Source organism: Fomitiporia mediterranea, assembly GCF_000271605.1.
Source record: "Fomitiporia mediterranea MF3/22 unplaced genomic scaffold FOMMEscaffold_19, whole genome shotgun sequence".
NCBI classification, from domain to species: domain Eukaryota; kingdom Fungi; phylum Basidiomycota; class Agaricomycetes; order Hymenochaetales; family Hymenochaetaceae; genus Fomitiporia; species Fomitiporia mediterranea.
Window position 1 is genome coordinate 80,041 of NW_006760404.1, and position 19,073 is coordinate 99,113.

The window sequence follows — 19,073 nt, forward strand, 5'->3', positions numbered from 1 at the left end:
ACTCAAGTTTTACATGAGTCAGGCTGAGCATCTTTGCTTGGCTTGGCGGATCCGATAAGTGCCTGGGTTTTACTTTACCCGTGGCACAGGAAATGATGCGGTCCGTTGACTTGGCTCAGCGCAATGATTTCATTATTTGCCACGCACGTGACCATTATCCCATATTTTTGGCCTCACACCCGCCCTACCTTTCCAATTCTACATCTATTGGGACTATGTCCGAGCAAACCTCCTACTACTCCGGCCCCCGGCAGAGATTTCTAGATCCAGACGACTTCAAATCAATTGATCGCGATGCGTCAAAGGATGGCCACAAGTGGTCGCCCAGTTCAGGCGGGGTGAGAAAGTACAATCATTTGACCCTGACTCGAGTCAACGCGTCCTGTGCCGTGATTCAGTTATACCGCGTCGCGTGTGTTGTTTCTCAATCAGCGATATAAGTTCACAGCGCGCTGTTCCCGACATTTTCCCTGTCCTGCCTCAGCCCTTGTCGCGTTTGTGCTCTGCATCTGGGGAGCCTGCATGGAGCTACATATGCATACGAGTCGTCTATGGTCACGTGGTCTCCTCTCATATCTGCCGCCCATATTTGCCGTCGTCTCTCTAGTCCATGTCCTTCAGAAATATGCATGGACTCGTTGGTCTCGAGAGAAGGGAAAGGAGGAAGATGAAGGACCTGATCTCTCGGCCGAAAGCCTACTGGAGACAGTGCAAAAATATGATGGACCTGTGATCCTGTTATTCAGACTACTACGGCTTCTGACGGTCTTAGCTCTCTTGTCGATTGAGGTTTATGAACATAGCACAGGACATGGATCCGGGGCTAAAGCGCTTCAGATCCCGCTTTTTGTATGTAATAGTTTATTTCTGTATGATTTCCTAATCCCGCATCTGCAGATTTATGCCTCCTCACTTGCCGTGCTATCCATGGCCACCCCTACATATTGGAGGGACATAGTATCTTTACAGCTTGCTCTCGTCCTTTTCGTGGATTTCCTGGTATACTTTGTTCTGGATGTATGGCCATATGCAATGCTTAGTCCGAAACCTTTCGATCTTGTGCACGAGCCCGCGACGTGGGTGCGCGTTGCTCTCCTTGCTTTGGGTGGTGTCATTATTCCTCTCGTGATGCCACGACCTTTTCGCCCGTCGTCGCCAGATGACGAGCCTAGTTCGTCGGAGACAGCAAGTTTGTTGTCGCGTTATACGTACTCTTATCTAGATCGCATTGTTTGGTTTGCGTTTCGGGTGCCTGACATCACTGTGAAGGACATGCCGGAAATGCCTGGTCCGGCGAAGATGGAAGTGCTAGCAAAGCGGGCATTGGCAGCTGTTGATCCCGTGCAAGTTGGAAAGCGGCACATTGTCTGGGGAATCCTGAAGGTGTGGCGCAGGGAATTTGTGCTAATGACGCTCTTTCAATGTCTGTGGTCACTTGCGGAGTTTGCAAGCCCATACGGCATGCGAAACCTTCTTGTGTAAGTCCCACCTTGGCCAAGTATATTACATGTGCTGATTGTTTTTATCATCGCACAGTTCCATGGAGACTGGTATTCCCTCGCATGGTTTGCACACTTGGGTTTGGATTCTTGTTCTCGTCGTTGGACCCGTCGTATCTGGATTCTTGTACAATCAGTGGTTATATGAAGCTGTAAGACGCCGTTTCAACATTCTTGTGCCTCGCGATTCCTCACGTGTTTGATGCAGACACGTATCATCGTTGAGAACGGAAGTGTATTTACATATCTCGTCTTCCATCATGCATTACGGATCCGATTGAAGAGTGACTCACTTGATTCGGACACTGGAAAAGGTAGTAATAACGACATCCCAGAAACAAACGAAGAGAACACCCAGACGACAGAAACGCCAGCGACAACAGATGCCGATTCATCTACGGAAGAAGCCAGTAACGTAGCTCCAGCATCGACTACAACGGCTGCAAGTGGTTTCAGCTCACAACAAGCTACAAAGGACAAGAATTCCCAGGAGAGAACTGGACATATTATTGGCAAAATCAATAATCTTATCACATCAGACCTCACCGCACTTGCTGATTTGCACTATGTGACGACACTGCGTGAGTTCATGATTGTTTACCATTTGCAAGAGAACATGACTTAAATACTGTTCGAAGCTGGCATTCTCGTGCAACTCGTCCTTTCCATTGTCTTCCTGTATGATTTGCTTGGTTGGAGGTGAGAAGTAGTGCCTGAGTGCCTGCCGTGCCGAGCTCCGTACTGACCAGCATTCAAAAGCGCTTTCGTAGCTCTTGGTGTGATGATTGTATGCCTCCCGATCCCTGCCCTTATTGGAAATTCAATGGCAACTGTCCAGCAAGGCAAAATGCAAGCTGTATGCACTTTTTGACGGTACCTAACAGGAGACGTGGCTTATCTCTCTCTGAATTCAGACAGACAAGCGCGTGCAATCAGTAACGGAAGGTGTGTCTATATCAGCGTTATTACTCCCGTAGGTACTCATTGTCCTGCATAGCATTGGGCGTCATCAGGATGATCAAACTCTTCGGCTGGCAGCCATACACGCTCAAGCAACTCGGTAATCGTCGTGATGAAGAGCTCACGAGGATTCGACGATTTAAACTGCTGACTTTGGCTATGAATGCCTCGAACGACATGCTTCCCCTCTTGTCCAAACTTGCCGCGATTTCAATATATGTAAGTCAGCAAACCTCGTACACTTCAAACCATCGTGACACTTATTATACTGTTAGACGCTTGTCACCAAGGGGGAACTTTCTGCGTCGCGCATATTTGCAGCGCTTATGGTCTGAATTCGGTGATCGTGTAATTGATGTATCTCTTATTCCTGTCTTGCAGGTTTTTGGCTTGATGGAGCAGCAGCTGTGGATGATCATGGCCACGCTACCTGGTCTTCTAAAGTGTACGTAAGATTCTCGGCTGTATGACGGATGTTTCGATATCCGCTGCTGACTCCGTCACTTTTGATGTGCAGCCAAGGTCTCATGCGACCGTTACACACATTTCTTAAACTCGGTGAGAGTACAAACGAAATGAGACGGCGAGGTGCCTGTGTCTTACATTTCTTTCAAAGACCGAGCTGTTATGTGAAGGAAATGCTGTGTACACTAGTACCGGTGAAAGGATATCTTCGGAAGATATTGAACGCGAGCAGCCAGGATCCGATGTGATTGGCTTCAAACAGTGCGCATTCTCTTGGGACACCCCGAAGACGAAGGAATCCGGAACACCAAGGAAGCATCATACTCGGAAGCATTTCAGCCTTCGCTTTGATGACGAAGTGACCTTTAAGCCTGGTCAGATCAACCTCATTGTTGGACCGACGGCTGCAGGAAAGGTACGATGAATGATTGATAAAGATGGATTTGTTGTGATATTCTCTGTTCCAGACATCGGTTCTTTTGGCGCTACTGGGAGAGATGTATTGCAAGCCGCATGGGGTCGGGTCGTGGTACAACCTTCCCCGTGATGGTGGTATTGCATATGCACCACAGGAATCATGGGTGCTCAATGCGACAATCAGGGTAAGTCCATTGCCATCAGTTTACCCATCCAACATTGCTTCTAGACGCGAGAATAATAGGACAATATCTTGTTCGGAGAACCATACAACGAAGACCGATACAAGAAAGGTTGGCGTGTGGAGGACGTCAATGTGTAGAATTCAGCTGACATAAGCATTGGATCAATAGTAATTAGCCAGTGCGCTCTCGAGAGGGACCTTGCTCTATGGGAAGCTGGTGACCTTACGGAAGTCGGCGAGAAGGGCTTGACGCTAAGGTCAGTTGTTATGCCCAGAAAAGCTCCGTATTATGCTAAATCTTCGATACAGTGGTGGACAAAAGGTCAGTCAAGGTGCTTCATCGAATAGCTTCTTCGGTTAATTGCCGTCGCAGGCCCGAGTTACACTCGCGCGTGCATTATATTCTTCCGCGTCTATTCTTCTTCTGGACGATGTCTTAGCCGCCCTAGACGTCCACACTGCGAAATGGATAGTCGATAAAGCTTTGCAAGGTGATCTGATTCAAGGGCGTACAGTATTGCTTGTAACACACAACATTTCTCTTGCCGGACCCATCGCCGGACATGTTGTCGTATTGACGCGTCACGGGACGGTCTCAGCTCAAGGAACTGTTTCGGAGGTACTGAATAAAGACTCTCGGCTACGGGCTGAAGCCGAGAAGGAACGAGAAGCAGCTAATCAAGAAATTGAGAGCAAGATGGACGAAGCCATAAAAGACAAGGATGCAGACTCAGAGGACTCGAAGAAAGCTGCAGGGAAGCTGGTCGTTGCTGAGGAAAAAGCTATGGGGCGTGTGGAGCTGGCAGCAATCTTGCTCTATGTTGCGAGCATGGGTGGAGCGTTCGTCTGGATATCCATCGTTGGCTCGCGATTATTGGCAATGGTGATCATGGTAATGCAACAATGGTTCATGGGCTACTGGTCCAACCAATATGAGACTCATCCTGCTTCGGAGGTGCCTGTACTTAGGTAGGCAGTTCATTTATCTGCCGCACAAGCCTGGCTTTTTACTAATGATCTCATGGAATAGGTACCTGTTTCTCTATGCGTTCGCAAATCTTTTGCGATACGCGGCAGATTTCAGCTCTCAGTTGCTATGGCTCTTCAGGTCGCTGAGAGCATCAAAAATCATACATTCGCGTTTGCTGCAAAGCATTTTTACGTCTTCGTTCAGGTAAGCTGTGCGACTGGCTTTCTTGACTAGATAGCTCACTAGTATAATACTTACTTGTAGGTGGCTCGACATTACGCCAGTTGGTCGCATCGTCACAAGGTATGTACTTGATAATCAACGTATTTTTCACGGAAGTTTATTTACCCATTTTCCAGATGTACACAAGATATGAGCATCATCGACGATCAACTCTCCATGTTTTCGGAAATATTTCTTGGAATGACGCTCAATATGATATGCTATTACTTCGCGGCCGTCTACATGGCCGGTTGGTATGCGTTCATCTCCGGCCTTGTGATTGGAATCCTTGCCACTTCACTGGGACGAATCTATTTGAAGTGTCAGATGTGCACCAGACGGGAAATGAGGTTCGCCTTTCATATCGATTCTTCCCGGCATTTGACTGAATAGGTATTGCCTGTTGCGATGTTGTCTTTGATGATAGCAATGCCAAAGCGCCAGTCTTGTCTCAAGTCGAGACAGCCTTATCAGGTCTACGTAAGCTGCTTTTGTTCCGATCTCCCACTGCCTGTTCCTAGAAAGAATTCCTATTGTAGCTTCGATCCGAGCGTATAGCGCGCAAGATCTCTTCTACAACGAACTTAAGAATCGCATTGATGTGCTTGCACGCACATCATACTGTTTCTATGACATAAACCGTTGGGTGAGCATTCGAATGGACTTCCTTGGTGCCATTTTTGGGGGAGTCGTGGCGGCATACCTTGCATATGGTAGTAATATTCCGGCTGGCTATGCTGGATTCACACTGTCTGCTGTTTTGTCATTTTCCGCCCAAATCTTGTTCTGGGTCCGCTTTTATAATCTTGCCGAGATCCAAGGTACGCACCATTTTTCTTTTCTTTTCATATGCTTCAATTATTCACCGTGTTCTTCATTTAGCGAATAGGTGTGTAATGTTGGTTTGTCCATTGTTGATAAAACTAACATATATCGTTAAGCCTGGAGCGGATGCTTGAGTTCATGCGCATCGATCATGAACCAGCTCCAGGCGAGAGTGGAAAGCCACCCGCATACTGGCCGTCAAGCGGGGAGCTGTGTGTTGAGAAGCTCTCTGCTAGATATTCCGATGGTACATCACGCCCTAATGTGACTCCGGTTATTTCTAACAGTACATTTTTAAGATTCACCCGCAATATTGAAAAACATATCATTCAACGTTAAATCAGGAGAGCGAGTCGGTATTGGTGAGTTCAATGCTTTCTGTGCGCACTGATAACGGATGATAACCTTTCAACGCAACTTAGTTGGCCGAACTGGAGCGGGTTTGTAAAATCGATTGCCCTAGATCGCTAAAGCTGATATCATATCATCTTTAGGAAAGTCCAGTGTTGCATTGGGCCTATTACGAGCTATCAAGACAGAAGGAAAAGTCTATTACGATGGTCTCGCTACCGATGAAATCAACCTGGACTCCTTACGTACAAACATCACGCTCATCCCTCAGCAACCTGAACTTATTCACGGAACGCTTCGCGAGAACCTTGATCCCTTTGAGCAGCATGACGACGCAACTCTGTATGATGCGTTGAATGCCGCAGGTTTCTTCAGTATTAAGGATTTAGCTTCGCAAAAGCAACCTGACGGGCACGTCAATGACACAACAGCGGAACAGTGTGCGGATGGCTCAGAATCAAGCGCAAAGATTGGACTTGACACTATGGTCGAGAGTGGCGGGACGAATTTCTCATTGGGCCAGCGCCAGATTATCGCTCTTGCACGAGCCATTGTCCGAAGGAGCAAGCTATTGATTCTTGACGAAGCCACAGCCGCTATTGGTAAGTCTGACTTCGCTCCGTGTAATTGTCTATGTATAACACCAAACTTTGTACTCCAGATTACGATACAGACACTGCAATACAAAATACACTGCGCACGGAGTTCAGTAAGGATACTACGCTGCTTACTATTGCGCATCGTCTACAGACAATCGTCGATTATGACAAAATCGTACGTATTCAAGTTCATCCATACCGCAATGGCTGATACATCACTTCCCCCCTCCTTTCAACAGATGGTGCTAGACGCGGGCGAGCTTGTGGAATTCGACAGCCCCAACGCTCTGCTGGAGAAGGAAGACGGATATTTCCGCGCACTGGTGGACGAAAGCGATGATCGCGATCTTCTTCGTAACCTAGCCAGCCGGCAGTAACATTGACCCTATCATTTCGACGCCGGTTCATCTTGTCAGCTGAGATCCAACGCAGAACCTATTTGTCTTCCATTCAAGTTCAGTCGTAGGAGCGTAGAGATGTAAACGTTGATGAGTGATGTTTATCGCGTATAATAAAGCACAACTCGAAACAAGCAATTCCTGAGGCAGTCATGATGGATTGATCCTCATTGGAGACCCGACCTCGCTCCTTAGGCATGTGTATTCCAAGATTGGCACCCTGGAATATCTGTCACTTTCACGTTGCTCCGCTCAACTTGTCGACTCATGTCTAGAACGCATAACTTCCCTTGCTTTCGACTGATACTGTCTCGAAAACACAATACTGAAGGGCGAAATGACAATATCGACAAAGGCAAGTTCTTGCGCAGTATTGATTAAATCTAATGCTCCGGCTTCTTTTCCCCCACATGCTTAGCTTCCTAACTAAGCAACTCGGAGTGAGTGTTGGAAACACACAGGTACAACACTGTGGTACATGACTGTTAGTCTTGTACTTTCCTACTACTCGACTTAACTTTTCTTCAGAAGTACGTCACTCTATACTTTTTACAACTTTTTAATATCTATTATATATACACTTTATTGAAAATTATCAAATAAAATATCAACATTCTAAATTATAAGGATTATTAAAGTAATTATTCAAATGTAAGCTTTAAAGTAACATTTCTGTATTATCTTATTTTTTTCCAGCCGGGAATAGCTACTTTATAATCCCATAATTTATAATATTCTAAAGTCAAGAATCTTGTAAAATCTCTAGTAATTTTTTACTATGTACTGGTGGTTACAAGGATAAAAACTAATTATTAAACTTAAAATATTACAGTAAGTCATAGTCAAAACTCGAATATTTATGAGTGTGTAGTATCTTGAGTATTTTTAAATACCACTCCATTGTATTAGTTATAGTGTGGATGAGCAATAGACAGACTTATAAGACAAAAATAAATTGAAAAGTTTTTTCTAACTTTATAAGAAACTATAATACAAGTATAATTAATAATTATATATACTTTAATTTCAGGACTGAAAATTTATTGCTTCTTTTGTCCGGGCACATAAGTAGCATTGATTTTTTCTGTTTAAGGGATACAATACTGTACTATACAGGGTTGACATTGTTGAAGTTACGAACTCTGTGGCGGGAAACTCAGCTGGTTTCCCCGCCGTGAGAGAGTGCGATCATTTGACCCCTGACCGGCGTCCAAACGCGTACGCTGCTGAATCAGTGTTTGTGTGTCGTGTGTAATATGCCTTTGTCAGCGATATAAGTTCACAGCGCGCCGGTCGGGACATTTCAAGTTTCAACGTCCTGCTCTGACCGTCGTGTTTGTGCTGTTTGGATTTGGGGAGCCTCTTCGAATCGTTAATGGAGGTCCTGACAAGTCGTATATGGTCACGTGGACTCCTCTTATATTTGCCACCTGTGTTCGCGTTAGTCTCTCTGGTTTATATCCTTCAGAAATACGTACGGGTTCGCTGGTCTCGAGAGAAGGGCAAAGAGGCTTTGCTGCAAGAGGAAGATGAAGAATGTGTCCGCTCAGCCGACAGCTTACTAGAGACGGTGCGAAAATTTGATGGACCTGCGATTCTGTTGTTCAGACTGCTGCGGCTTCTGACGGTCCTAGCTCTCTTGTCAATTGAGGTTTATGAGCTTAGTACAGGACATGGATTCAGAGCTCAAGCGCTCCAAATCCCGCTTTTTGTAAGTAAATAATTCATTTCTGTATGATTTCCTAACCTCGTATCTGCAGATTTATGCGTCCTTACTTTCAATGTTATCCATGGCCACCTCAACCCAGTGGAGGGACACAGCATCTTTACAGCTTGCTTTCGTCCTCTTCATGGACTTCTTTGTATACTTCGTTCTGGATGTATGGCCGTGTGCAGAGCTTCGTCCGAAGCCTTTCGATCCTGCGGACGAGCCTACGACGTGGGTGCGCGTTGCTCTTCTTACTCTTGGTGGTGTCATTATTCCTCTCGTGATGCCACGACCTTTTCGCCCGTCGTCGCCAGATGACGAGCCTAGTTCGGCAGAGACAGCAAGCCTGTTTTCTCGTTACACGTACTTATATCTGGATCGCGTCGTTTGGTATGCGTTTCGGGTGCCTGACATCACTGTGAAGGACATGCCGGAGATGCCTGGTCCAGGGAAGATAGAACAGCTATCGAAGCGGGCATTGGCAGCTGTTGATCCTGTGCAGGTCGGAAAACGACACATCATTTGGGGGATCTTGAACGTGTGGCGGAGTTCATTCGTATTAATGACGGTTTTCCAATGCCTATGGTCTCTTGCGAAGTTTTCAACCCCGTACGGCATGCGGAATCTTCTTGCGTAAGCCCCACCTTGTCCAAATATACTACATGTGCTGATTGTTATTATTCCTCTATAGCTCTATGGAGACTGGTATTCCCTCGCATGGATTGCACATTTGGGTTTGGATTCTTGTTCTCGTTGTTGGACCTGTCTTATCTGGATTCTTGTACAACCAATGGTTATTTGAATCCGTGAGCAGCAATTCCACTATCCTTGTGCTTGTTGCTTACGCGTTGCATCAGACGCGTATTCAAGTAGAGAACGCAAGTGTCTTTACCTACCTAGTCTTCCATCATGCACTACGGATTCGGTTGAAGAGTGACTCACCCGATTCAGACACCGAAAAAGGCAGTAGTAAGGACATCCCAGAAACAACCGAAGACAGTACCCAAACGACAGATACGCCAGCGACAACGGATGGTGATTCATCTACGGAAGAAGCCAGTGACATAGCTCCAGCATCGAGCACGACGGCTGCGAGTAACAGCAGCTCACAACAAGATACGAAGGAGAAGAATTCTCAAGAAAGGACTGGACATATCGTTGGCAAAATTAATAATCTAATCACATCAGACCTTATTGCAGTCGCAGATTTGCAGTATTTAACATTGCTTCGTGAGTTCTAATTTGTGTCATCATTCTCGGGTGAATGTTTCTTAAGTAATCCCTAAAGCTGGCATTCTCGTGCAACTCGTCGTTTCCATTGTCTTCCTATATGATTTGCTTGGCTGGAGGTAAGTTTTTTCTGTCTTGCTGTGCAGATCTCCGTGTTGAACAGTACTCAAAAGCGCGTTCGTGGCCCTGGTCGTGATGATTATATGCCTCCCCCTCCCTGCCCTCATTGGAAAGTCGATGGTAGCTGTCCAGAAACGGAAAATGCAGGCTGTACGGGCTGTTGATAGTGCCTGACAGGAAATGTGACTTATCCTTCTTTATTTAGACAGACAAGCGCGTGCAATCTGTAACGGAAGGTGTGTCTATTTACATAGTTGCTCTTCACAGATGCTCAGTATCCCGCATAGCAATGGGCGTCATTAGAATGATTAAACTCTTCGGCTGGGAGCCATATATGCTTAAGCAACTAAGTGATCGTCGTGATGAAGAACTCACGAGGGTTCGGCGATTTAAACTGCTGAGTTTGGCTATGAATGCCTCAAACGGGTTGCTCCCTCTCCTGTCCAACCTTGCTGCGATTTCAACATACGTAAGTCGAGAGACTTTGCATTTTATATACTGCGACGTCGTGATACTTACTACGCTATTAGACGCTTGTATCCAAGGGAGAACTCTCTGCGTCTCGCATATTTGCAGCACTTTTGGTCTGAGTTCGACAGTTATACTATTGATGCGTGTCTAATTTCCTATCTTGCAGATTTTTAACATGTTGGAGCAGCAATTATGGACGATCATGTCCGTCATACCTGGCCTTCTTAAATGTATGTAAGAGTCTCAGTCGTATGTTTGGCGTATCAATGTCCGCTGCTAACACCGTTACTTTTGATGTGCAGCCAAGGCATCGTGTGACCGTTATACTCATTTCTTAAACTCGGTGAGATTACAGACGTGTTAAACGACAAGGCGCCCATGTCTTACATTTCTTTCAAAGACTGAGCTGTTATGTGAAGGAAATGCTGTGTACACTAGTACTGGTGAAAGGATATCTTCGGAAGATATTGAACGCGAACAACCAGGATCCGATGTGATTGGCTTCAAACAGTGCGCATTCTCTTGGGACACCCCGAAGACGAAGGAATCCGGAACACCGAGGAAGCATCATACTCGGAAGCATTTCAGCCTTCGCTTTGATGACGAAGTGACCTTTAAGCCTGGTCAGATCAACCTCATTGTTGGACCGACGGCTGCAGGAAAGGTACGATGATTGACTGATACAAAGAACCTGTTGTGACATTCCTTGTTTCAGACATCGGTTCTTTTGGCACTACTAGGAGAGATGTATTGCAAGCCGCATGGAGTCGGGTCGTGGTACAAACTTCCTCGCGACGGTGGTATTGCGTACGCACCACAGGAATCGTGGGTGCTCAATGCGACAATCAGGGTAGGTTCTTCATCATCGGTTTATCGGCCCAACGTTGAATGATGGTGCGACTATAACAGGACAATATCTTGTTTGGAGAACCGTACGACGAGGACAGATACAAGAAAGGTTGGTGAATGGAGGATCTCAACGTGTAGAATTCGGCTAATGTAGTCGTTGGATTAATAGTAATTAACCAATGTGCTCTCGAAAGGGATCTCGCTTTATGGGAAGCCGGAGATCTCACGGAAGTTGGCGAGAAGGGATTGACACTAAGGTTAGTTACTACGCTCAGAAAGATTCAATCTAATGCTAAACTTCAATACAGTGGTGGACAAAAGGTCAGTCAAGGTCATTTATCGTATCGTTTTCTTCGTTCATAACTATCGCAGGCTCGAGTTACTCTTGCACGCGCGGTGTACTCCTCCGCGTCTATTCTTCTTCTGGACGATGTCTTGGCGGCCCTAGACGTCCATACTGCGAAATGGATAGTCGATAAAGCTTTGCAAGGTGATCTGATTCAAGGGCGTACAGTGTTGCTTGTAACACACAACATTTCTCTTGCCGGACCCATCGCCGGATATGTTGTAGTACTTACGCGCCACGGGACGGTCTCAGCTCAGGGAACTGTTTCGGAGGTACTGAAGAAGGACTCGCGGTTGCGGGCTGAAGCTGAGAAGGAACGAGAAGCAGTTGAACAGGAAATTGAGAGTGAAGTGGACGAAGCCATAAAAGACAAGGATGCGGATGCAGAGGACTCGAAGAAGACTGCAGGGAAACTTGTCGTTGCGGAAGAAAAAGCTATGGGTCGTGTAGAGTTGGCCGCGATCATGCTCTATGTTTCGAGCATGGGTGGCGCGTTCGTGTGGATAGTGATCATTGGCTCACTAATCCTAGCAATGGTGATCATGGTAATGCAGCAGTGGTTTGTCGGCTATTGGTCGAACCAATACGAAACACGTCCTGCTTCAGAAGTGCCGGTGTTTAGGTAGGCAGTTCATCTATGCATTATTCATCCTGGGATTTTTTACATTTTCATGGAACAGATACCTGCTTATTTATGCACTCGCAAACGTTTTGCGATACGCAGCAGATTTCGGCTCTCAGTTTCTGTGGCTCTTCAGATCTCTGAGAGCATCAAAAATCATACATTCGCAATTGTTGCAAAGCATCTTTACGTCTTCGTTCAGGTAAATTGTCTGACTGGTCCCGTCGAGTGGCTAACTGACTAGTATCATATTTGTTTTAGGTGGCTCGATGTTACACCAGTCGGCCGTATCATCGCAAGGTATATACATCGTGGTCAATGCATCTTTTACTGTCACTCATTCGGCCATATCCTAGATGTACACAAGATATGAGCTCCATCGACGATCAACTCTCTGCATTTTCGAGAATGTTTCTTCGTGTTACATTTAATATGATATGCTATTACTTCGCGGCCGTCTACATGGCTGGTTGGTCTGCTTTCATATCCGGTCTTGTGATTGGAGTCCTTGCTACCTCGCTAGGACGAATCTATTTGAAGTGTCAGATGTGCACCAGGCGGGAAATGAGGTTCGCCTTTCATATCGATTCTTCCCGGCATTTGACTGAATAGGTATTGCCTGTTGCGATGTTGTCTTCCATGATAGTAACGCAAAAGCACCGGTCTTGTCTCAAGTCGGGACAGCTCTGTCGGGCCTACGTAAGTTGTTTTTGTTCCGATCACCTTCGACTGTTCCTTGAGGAGTTTCCGTTGCAGCTTCGATCCGAGCGTATGGCGCACAAGATCTCTTCTACAGCGAGCTTAAGAAGCGCATTGATGTGCTTGCACGTTCATCATACTGTTTCTATGATATAAATCGTTGGGTGAGTATTCGAATGGACTTCCTTGGTGCCATTTTTGGGGGAGTCGTAGCGGCATACCTTGCATATGGCAGTAAAATCCCGGCCGGCTATGCTGGGTTCACACTGTCCTCCGTGCTGTCATTTTCCAGCCAAATATTATTCTGGGTTCGTATCTATAATCTTGCTGAGATCCAAGGTACGCATCATATCTTTTCATTTGTTTCATTTACTCATCATGATCTTTATTTAGCCAACAGGTTTGTGCTTTTGGTGCATTCATCATGAATTCAATTAACGTATATCGACGTCTAGCTTGGAACGGATGCTTGAGTTCATGCGAATTGATCATGAACCAGCTCCAATTGAAAGTGGAAAGCCACCAGCGTACTGGCCATCAAGCGGGGAGCTGCGTGTTGAGAAGCTCTTCGCTAGATACTCTGATGGTACATCGTGCCCCATTGTGACTATAGTTATTTCTGATAGGATTTTTGTCAGATGCGCCGGCGATATTGAAAAACATCTCGTTCAATGTTAAATCAGGAGAGCGAGTCGGCATCGGTGCGTTTCATTGTTTTCCCCTGTATGTTTGATAATACATATTTAATATACAATGCAATCTAGTTGGCCGAACTGGAGCGGGTTTGTAAAATTGATTGCCTTAAATCGCTAAAGTTGATATCATCTTTAGGAAAGTCCAGTATTGCATTGGCTCTATTGCGAGCTATCAAGACAGAAGGAAAAGTCTATTACGATGGTCTCGCTACCGATGAAATCAACCTGGACTCCTTACGTACAAACATCACACTTATTCCTCAGCAGCCCGAGCTCATTCACGGGACGCTTCGCGAGAACCTTGACCCCTTCGGGCAGCATGACGATGCGACTCTGTATGATGCATTGAATGCCGCAGGTTTCTTCAATATCAAGGACTTGGCTTCGCAAAAGCCATCCAGCGATCCAGTCAACGACATGACTGGGGAGCAGTGTGTGGATGGCTCGGAACCAAGCGCGAAGATTGGACTTGATACTAGAGTCGAGAGTGGCGGGACGAATTTCTCATTGGGCCAGCGCCAGATTATCGCTCTTGCACGAGCCATTGTCCGAAGGAGCAAGCTATTGATTCTTGATGAAGCCACGGCTGCCATTGGTAAGTCAGCCTTCGCTCCATGTAATTGTCTACGATTAACATCGAACTTTGTACTTCAGATTACGATACAGACACTGCAATACAAAATACACTGCGCACGGAGTTCAGTAAGGATACTACGCTGCTTACTATTGCACATCGTCTGCAGACAATCGTCGATTATGACAAAATTGTACGTACCCAAGTACATCTGCATCACAATGACTGATACATCACTTCTCTTTCTATCAGATGGTGCTGGATGCAGGCGAGCTCGTTGAATTCGACAGCCCGAACGCTCTGCTGGAGAAGGAAGATGGGTACTTCCGCGCACTGGTGGACGAGAGCGATGACCGTGATCTCCTTCGCAACCTAGCTGGCCAGCAGTGATGTCGACCTTCTCATTAGACGCCGATTCTACGTCTCATACGGCATTCAATAAAGGGCCTATTATTCTTCCACTCAAATTCATTCGTAGAGACGTAGCGGTATAAAGAAAGTTGAAGAATAATCTTGACTGGATGCAATGAAACCCAGCGTATTACAAGTAACTCGTGGGGTCTTGTCGGGGTTCTTGATATGACAGAGTACTCTCCATCGCAACCCCGACCGCGCTCCTCAGGTATGTATACCTCAAGATCGGTACCCCGGAATCCCGTTACTTCCCCGTTGCTTTGCTCAACTTGTTGACTCACATCTAGAACACATTACTTCACCTGCTTCCGACCGATATTCGCGCATCTGTATCTCAGCAGAACACGGATATCGAGGACTATTGTCTTTTCAAGCCGTACCGCGAAGCTTCGCCAGTTCCCCGTGTATCAGCTGATGAACCTTCAAGCTACTGGCATTGGCTTGGGTATACTTGTCGCCTCTTGATCAATCTATGAATAAACTGTTTGAAGGGAAAGAAGCCCGGTATTTCGCATTCGATGCTTAGTGATGCTGTTCTGGGCCTATCAAGGCTTATCGCGATACCTCGTTTGAGCTGCTTCCTAGATGTTTCTCTTCTATTATTTACTGCGGAATCTGTACTCGAAATACGTTCTCCACTATAAATTGGCCAGAGGTTCAGGCGATGTGGTACGCCACAACTTCATCAATCAACCCCAAAATGCAAGGTGAAAAAGCATCTGTCGAGGAATCAAGTGACTCGGAACGTAAAGTGGAAGACCGTCGACTAGAGGTAACGCCACTAGAAGAATCGTATGTATCCTCACAACAGTAGGTCACCAGGCTCATAGTGTCGCTCTGCTAGACGGCGGGACGACAGCATCGATGAAAGCAAACTATTGCGTCGCATTGATGTCGCTCTGATACCTTGGCTCTTTCTGCTCAACGTGCTCAGCTTCGTTGACAGAGCGAGTATTGGAAACGCACGGGTAAGCTGAACATCGCATTGTCACGTTTGGATATGGAACCTGAACAACTCGTAGCTGTACAATATGGAAGCGGATCTGCACTTGTCGGATGCACAGTACCTGATATGCCTGTCACTGTTCTTCGTAACGTACATCATTTTTGAAGTCAGAGTTTTGAGCTTGTTCAGTCCCACATGATACTCGTGACACACTTACGACATGAAATTCCAGGTGCCTGCTAACATGTGCTTGAAGCGATTGAGACCATCGATGTGGTTATCGTCAGTCATGCTTCTGTGGGGTGTTGTGATGGTGAGTGGTTTTTTGTCGTTTATTGTCACCAGCGTTCTGAGTTGCTACGAAGACTGCCCAGGGTATTGTCAAGAACTTCGGAGAATTGCTTGGTCGGTTGGCTCCTTCCTTGTGTCAATTCCCTTTCAATGACATCCTATTAGCTACACGAGTGTTACTCGGTGTTTTCGAGGCTGGTTTCTTTCCCGGTACGATGTATTACCTGTCCTGGTGAGCCATCGCCCAATGGTCATAGTATAACTCTGGAGTGTCTGCTTTCTCCTTGAAGCTGGTACAAACGCAGCGAACTCGGAGTTCGTTATGCAATATTCGCGTCTGGCACTGCGATCGCTGGCGCGTTTGGTGGCCTTATAGCCGTGTGTCTTGTAAACTTTATTCGAAATACTTTCTCCCGGCTCATGTGTTCATGAAGGCAGCGATCTCTAATATAGGGGGCGCTGGTGGAAAACCTGTCTGGTAAATCATTTGTCATATTCGTCACAATGCACTGGAAGAGGACACCTTCTAGGGCTTGGATATTCATCATTGAGGGCCTTGTCACTGTTGTTGCATCTCTGGCGTCCTTCCTCTTCATACAAGACTATCCTACATCTGCTCGGTTCATCTCTGAGAATGAGCGTGCATACGTTATTCACCGATTGCAAGTGGATAACGAGTTCTCCACCGGTGAACAACTGAGATGGAGAAGTGTCTTCAAGAGTTTGACGGACTGGAAGACCTGGCTTGGAGCATGCTGTCTCGCAGGTAAGTCATCAAATGAAGGAGCTTGCTTACACACGATTGCTACTCATTTTCCATTCCAGGTGCTGGTGGTCCAGTATATGCTTTGGCTTTCTTCCTTCCTAGCATTATATCTCAGTTGGGTGAGAGATTATGAATCAAATGTGCCCGTGCCTTTTCTAATTAAGGCTCACAGGTTTCTCGGCGACTAGAGCAAATCTACTGTCTGTACCTGTATACGTCGTAGCCACGGTCTTCTCATGGGTCGTCGGTTTATTTGCCGATCGACTGAGGACACGTGGTCTCTTCGCAGCGTGAGCATTTCACAACTATTCTAGGCCCGTCAGCTTATCAATTTGAACAGTGCACTATTTGGTATTGGTACACGATTCTGCGTTTCATGAGTGATAATCATTAATTGCAATTTCAATAGCTTCCTTTGGTTGCTTTATTCTCATGTTTTCCAGAAGTCCAGCCTTGTCGTATTTCGCAACATATTTGGTTGCTCTGTGCGAATGTCCATCACTTGATATTATAATTCACGACACTGACCATGTATCATAAATAGTGGATCTCTACCTTCTATCGGTAAGGCATATCCGTTCATCAGGATGCCTGATGGCGATTCACTGAGCAAGTTGACTACAGCGAACGATACGTCAGAATTATGAGATTCTATGATGCGTTCGAGACTTCACTTATAACCATTCAAATGTAGTGCCTGGATTTCGAACAACGTCGAAGACTCTTATAAGCGTAGCGTCTCCATTGCAATAATTATTTCGATGTACGTTCTCGAGGGTCTAAGCTGTGAACGCTGACATAATTGTAAATGTTCGAAGGGCAAATGTAGCAGGACTTGTCAGTGCCAATACGGTCGGCATTCGCTTTCCTGTACCCAGAAGTCGTTCGTACTGATGGCACAACATAAACTTTGATTCAGTACCGCGAACGTGACTTACCACGGTATACCCTGGGATATGCCTTTGCATCCGGATGTGCGCTTCTTGGCCTCATTAGTTCCATTGCTTTGCACATTTTGTTGAAGAAAGAGAACGAACGTCGTGACCGTGGGGAGCGTGACGAAGTCATTGGAGACCGTGGGGGTGGTAATCCACGTAATGGGTGTTACGACAGTGTGGAGGCAGCGAAAAGAGAGAAAGGGGACGAATGGAGTGGTTTCAGGTACATTATTTGAGTTGCAGACGACTTAAAGGAACATTTGAAAACAGTTTTGTTATGTACGCTACTAATACAATGATGATATAGCAAACCAATGCGTTACCGTACATTTCTTCCTCCGTACACTGTGCTTAATACTGAGTGCCCATATTTTGCTATGTTTGCTAATGACGTCATTCTGCTGCCACGTGCGTTACAAACTTTGGGCGATCCGCGGGTCATTGCCAAGATTGAAGAGACTACTAGCTAAATTAATGGCTTTACGGAACACCTTCAATCTCGTCCGGGTCAGGTTCTAATGTCCTTTGGAAAACCTAGCACTCCGCATTCCTCCGAAACGCTTCCATTTTTTATGGCCGTCTCTGGTGAGCTCGCTACGACAACACGCATGCCATCGTAATAATTTATGCAGCAATTTTCCCTCTGCAGCAATCTTGCAGAGGGTGGCGGCCACACGAGAGGTCTAGAGCTTGCAGCTGATCTATGAACAACCGGCTTCCGAGCAGCTGGGAAACACATTGTTCGCTAGAAAACGGAAGTACTGCGATAGTGCATATGACATTGTGGAGAACGATGATGAGATCATCTTCTGGTTCGGTTAAATTGTAGAATGGAATGGTGTGTATAAACAATCGAGAAGACCCTACGGCAATTGCACATTCAGTAGACTATGCTTACTCCAGCTCTCCAGCTCTCCAGCTCATCTCATTTTCATTTCAGATACCAGAAATTGTGCATGTATCAATGCTTGCTAAAGGCAAGCACAGCCAAATTTCAAGCGAAAATAGTGGATTTTAAAATTATGCTGTTCAAAATGGCTCCTCTGTCTTGAACTGTCACTGATCTTCAAAGAAAAATAAGTAAGACGGGAACATATGGCGTGATCGGAAGAGAGAGGTGGGCTATTTCTTTCATAGCCTTGCAAGTGATCCCACGATTCTCGGTGGGGCGGGCACTTCCGTCGCCTAGGTCATCTGCTAGTGCGTTGAAATGCAACTCATACCAGGTTTCATTGATGGTCGGCATTTGTACAGAAGTATACTTGGCACGCCACGATGTTTGATGAAAACTTTTGCTTCCTCGGGCTCAAGTGCTACCTTCCGATGCTTCGCGCCCTGATGAGCCAATAGCATTCATCCAGTTTCACCGCAGACACTTCCCATTTATAGAACAGCTGCTTCTCGGCCTCCGTCCTTATACAATTTGCGCTTATTCCTCTAAAACTTAATTTCTGTCTCGCTCGAAGCTGTCGGCTGCCGAAAGGCAAACCAATAACTTTCTTGTTCTAACAAAC

The 19,073-nt window shown here is 46.0% G+C and overlaps 2 protein-coding genes across 2 annotated transcripts; both read left to right on the plus strand.

Annotated features, from left to right (window-relative positions):
* The first annotated feature begins 247 nt into the window (after positions 1-247).
* FOMMEDRAFT_115061 (P-loop containing nucleoside triphosphate hydrolase protein) lies at positions 248-7,296 on the plus strand. Its single transcript, XM_007271902.1, has 29 exons — positions 248-849; positions 898-1,478; positions 1,537-1,651; positions 1,708-2,080; positions 2,138-2,198; positions 2,259-2,355; positions 2,414-2,444; positions 2,497-2,678; positions 2,735-2,788; positions 2,841-2,904; positions 2,977-3,017; positions 3,076-3,339; positions 3,392-3,526; positions 3,586-3,634; positions 3,695-3,782; positions 3,835-3,847; positions 3,899-4,494; positions 4,556-4,699; positions 4,760-4,798; positions 4,855-5,067; positions 5,145-5,197; positions 5,257-5,538; positions 5,600-5,606; positions 5,659-5,789; positions 5,842-5,904; positions 5,965-5,982; positions 6,037-6,495; positions 6,555-6,667; positions 6,732-7,296. Exons 1-29 carry the CDS (start codon positions 523-525, stop codon positions 6,867-6,869), a joined length of 4,731 nt encoding a protein of 1,576 aa, XP_007271964.1. The 5' UTR covers positions 248-522; the 3' UTR covers positions 6,870-7,296.
* Positions 7,297-8,216: 920 nt separating this feature from the next.
* FOMMEDRAFT_115071 (P-loop containing nucleoside triphosphate hydrolase protein) lies at positions 8,217-17,866 on the plus strand. The gene is made up of 41 exons (XM_007271903.1): positions 8,217-8,601; positions 8,651-9,231; positions 9,290-9,404; positions 9,456-9,828; positions 9,887-9,947; positions 10,002-10,098; positions 10,154-10,184; positions 10,236-10,417; positions 10,479-10,532; positions 10,586-10,649; positions 10,722-10,762; positions 10,820-11,083; positions 11,135-11,269; positions 11,329-11,377; positions 11,438-11,525; positions 11,577-11,589; positions 11,641-12,236; positions 12,295-12,438; positions 12,498-12,536; positions 12,593-12,805; positions 12,883-12,935; positions 12,993-13,274; positions 13,329-13,335; positions 13,391-13,521; positions 13,574-13,636; positions 13,700-13,717; positions 13,767-14,225; positions 14,285-14,397; positions 14,457-14,826; positions 14,906-15,586; positions 15,641-15,877; positions 15,930-15,969; positions 16,021-16,621; positions 16,681-16,740; positions 16,794-16,911; positions 16,962-16,978; positions 17,031-17,106; positions 17,166-17,185; positions 17,246-17,384; positions 17,440-17,473; positions 17,541-17,866. Exons 1-29 carry the CDS (start codon positions 8,266-8,268, stop codon positions 14,592-14,594), a joined length of 4,740 nt encoding a protein of 1,579 aa, XP_007271965.1. The 5' UTR covers positions 8,217-8,265; the 3' UTR covers positions 14,595-14,826; positions 14,906-15,586; positions 15,641-15,877; positions 15,930-15,969; positions 16,021-16,621; positions 16,681-16,740; positions 16,794-16,911; positions 16,962-16,978; positions 17,031-17,106; positions 17,166-17,185; positions 17,246-17,384; positions 17,440-17,473; positions 17,541-17,866.
* The last annotated feature ends 1,207 nt before the right edge of the window (positions 17,867-19,073 follow it).

Coding starts and splice junctions, on each gene's coding strand:
- FOMMEDRAFT_115071 (XM_007271903.1), top strand. CDS start 8,266: ATGGAGGTCCTGACAAGTCGTATATGGTCACGTGGACTCCTCTTATAT. Junction 10,763..10,819: donor ATACTCATTTCTTAAACTCG/GTGAGATTACAG, acceptor TTTCTTTCAAAG/ACTGAGCTGTTATGTGAAGG. Junction 14,398..14,456: donor TCGTCGATTATGACAAAATT/GTACGTACCCAA, acceptor TCTTTCTATCAG/ATGGTGCTGGATGCAGGCGA.
- FOMMEDRAFT_115061 (XM_007271902.1), top strand. CDS start 523: ATGGAGCTACATATGCATACGAGTCGTCTATGGTCACGTGGTCTCCTC. Junction 2,199..2,258: donor TATGATTTGCTTGGTTGGAG/GTGAGAAGTAGT, acceptor AGCATTCAAAAG/CGCTTTCGTAGCTCTTGGTG. Junction 5,068..5,144: donor TGCACCAGACGGGAAATGAG/GTTCGCCTTTCA, acceptor CTTTGATGATAG/CAATGCCAAAGCGCCAGTCT.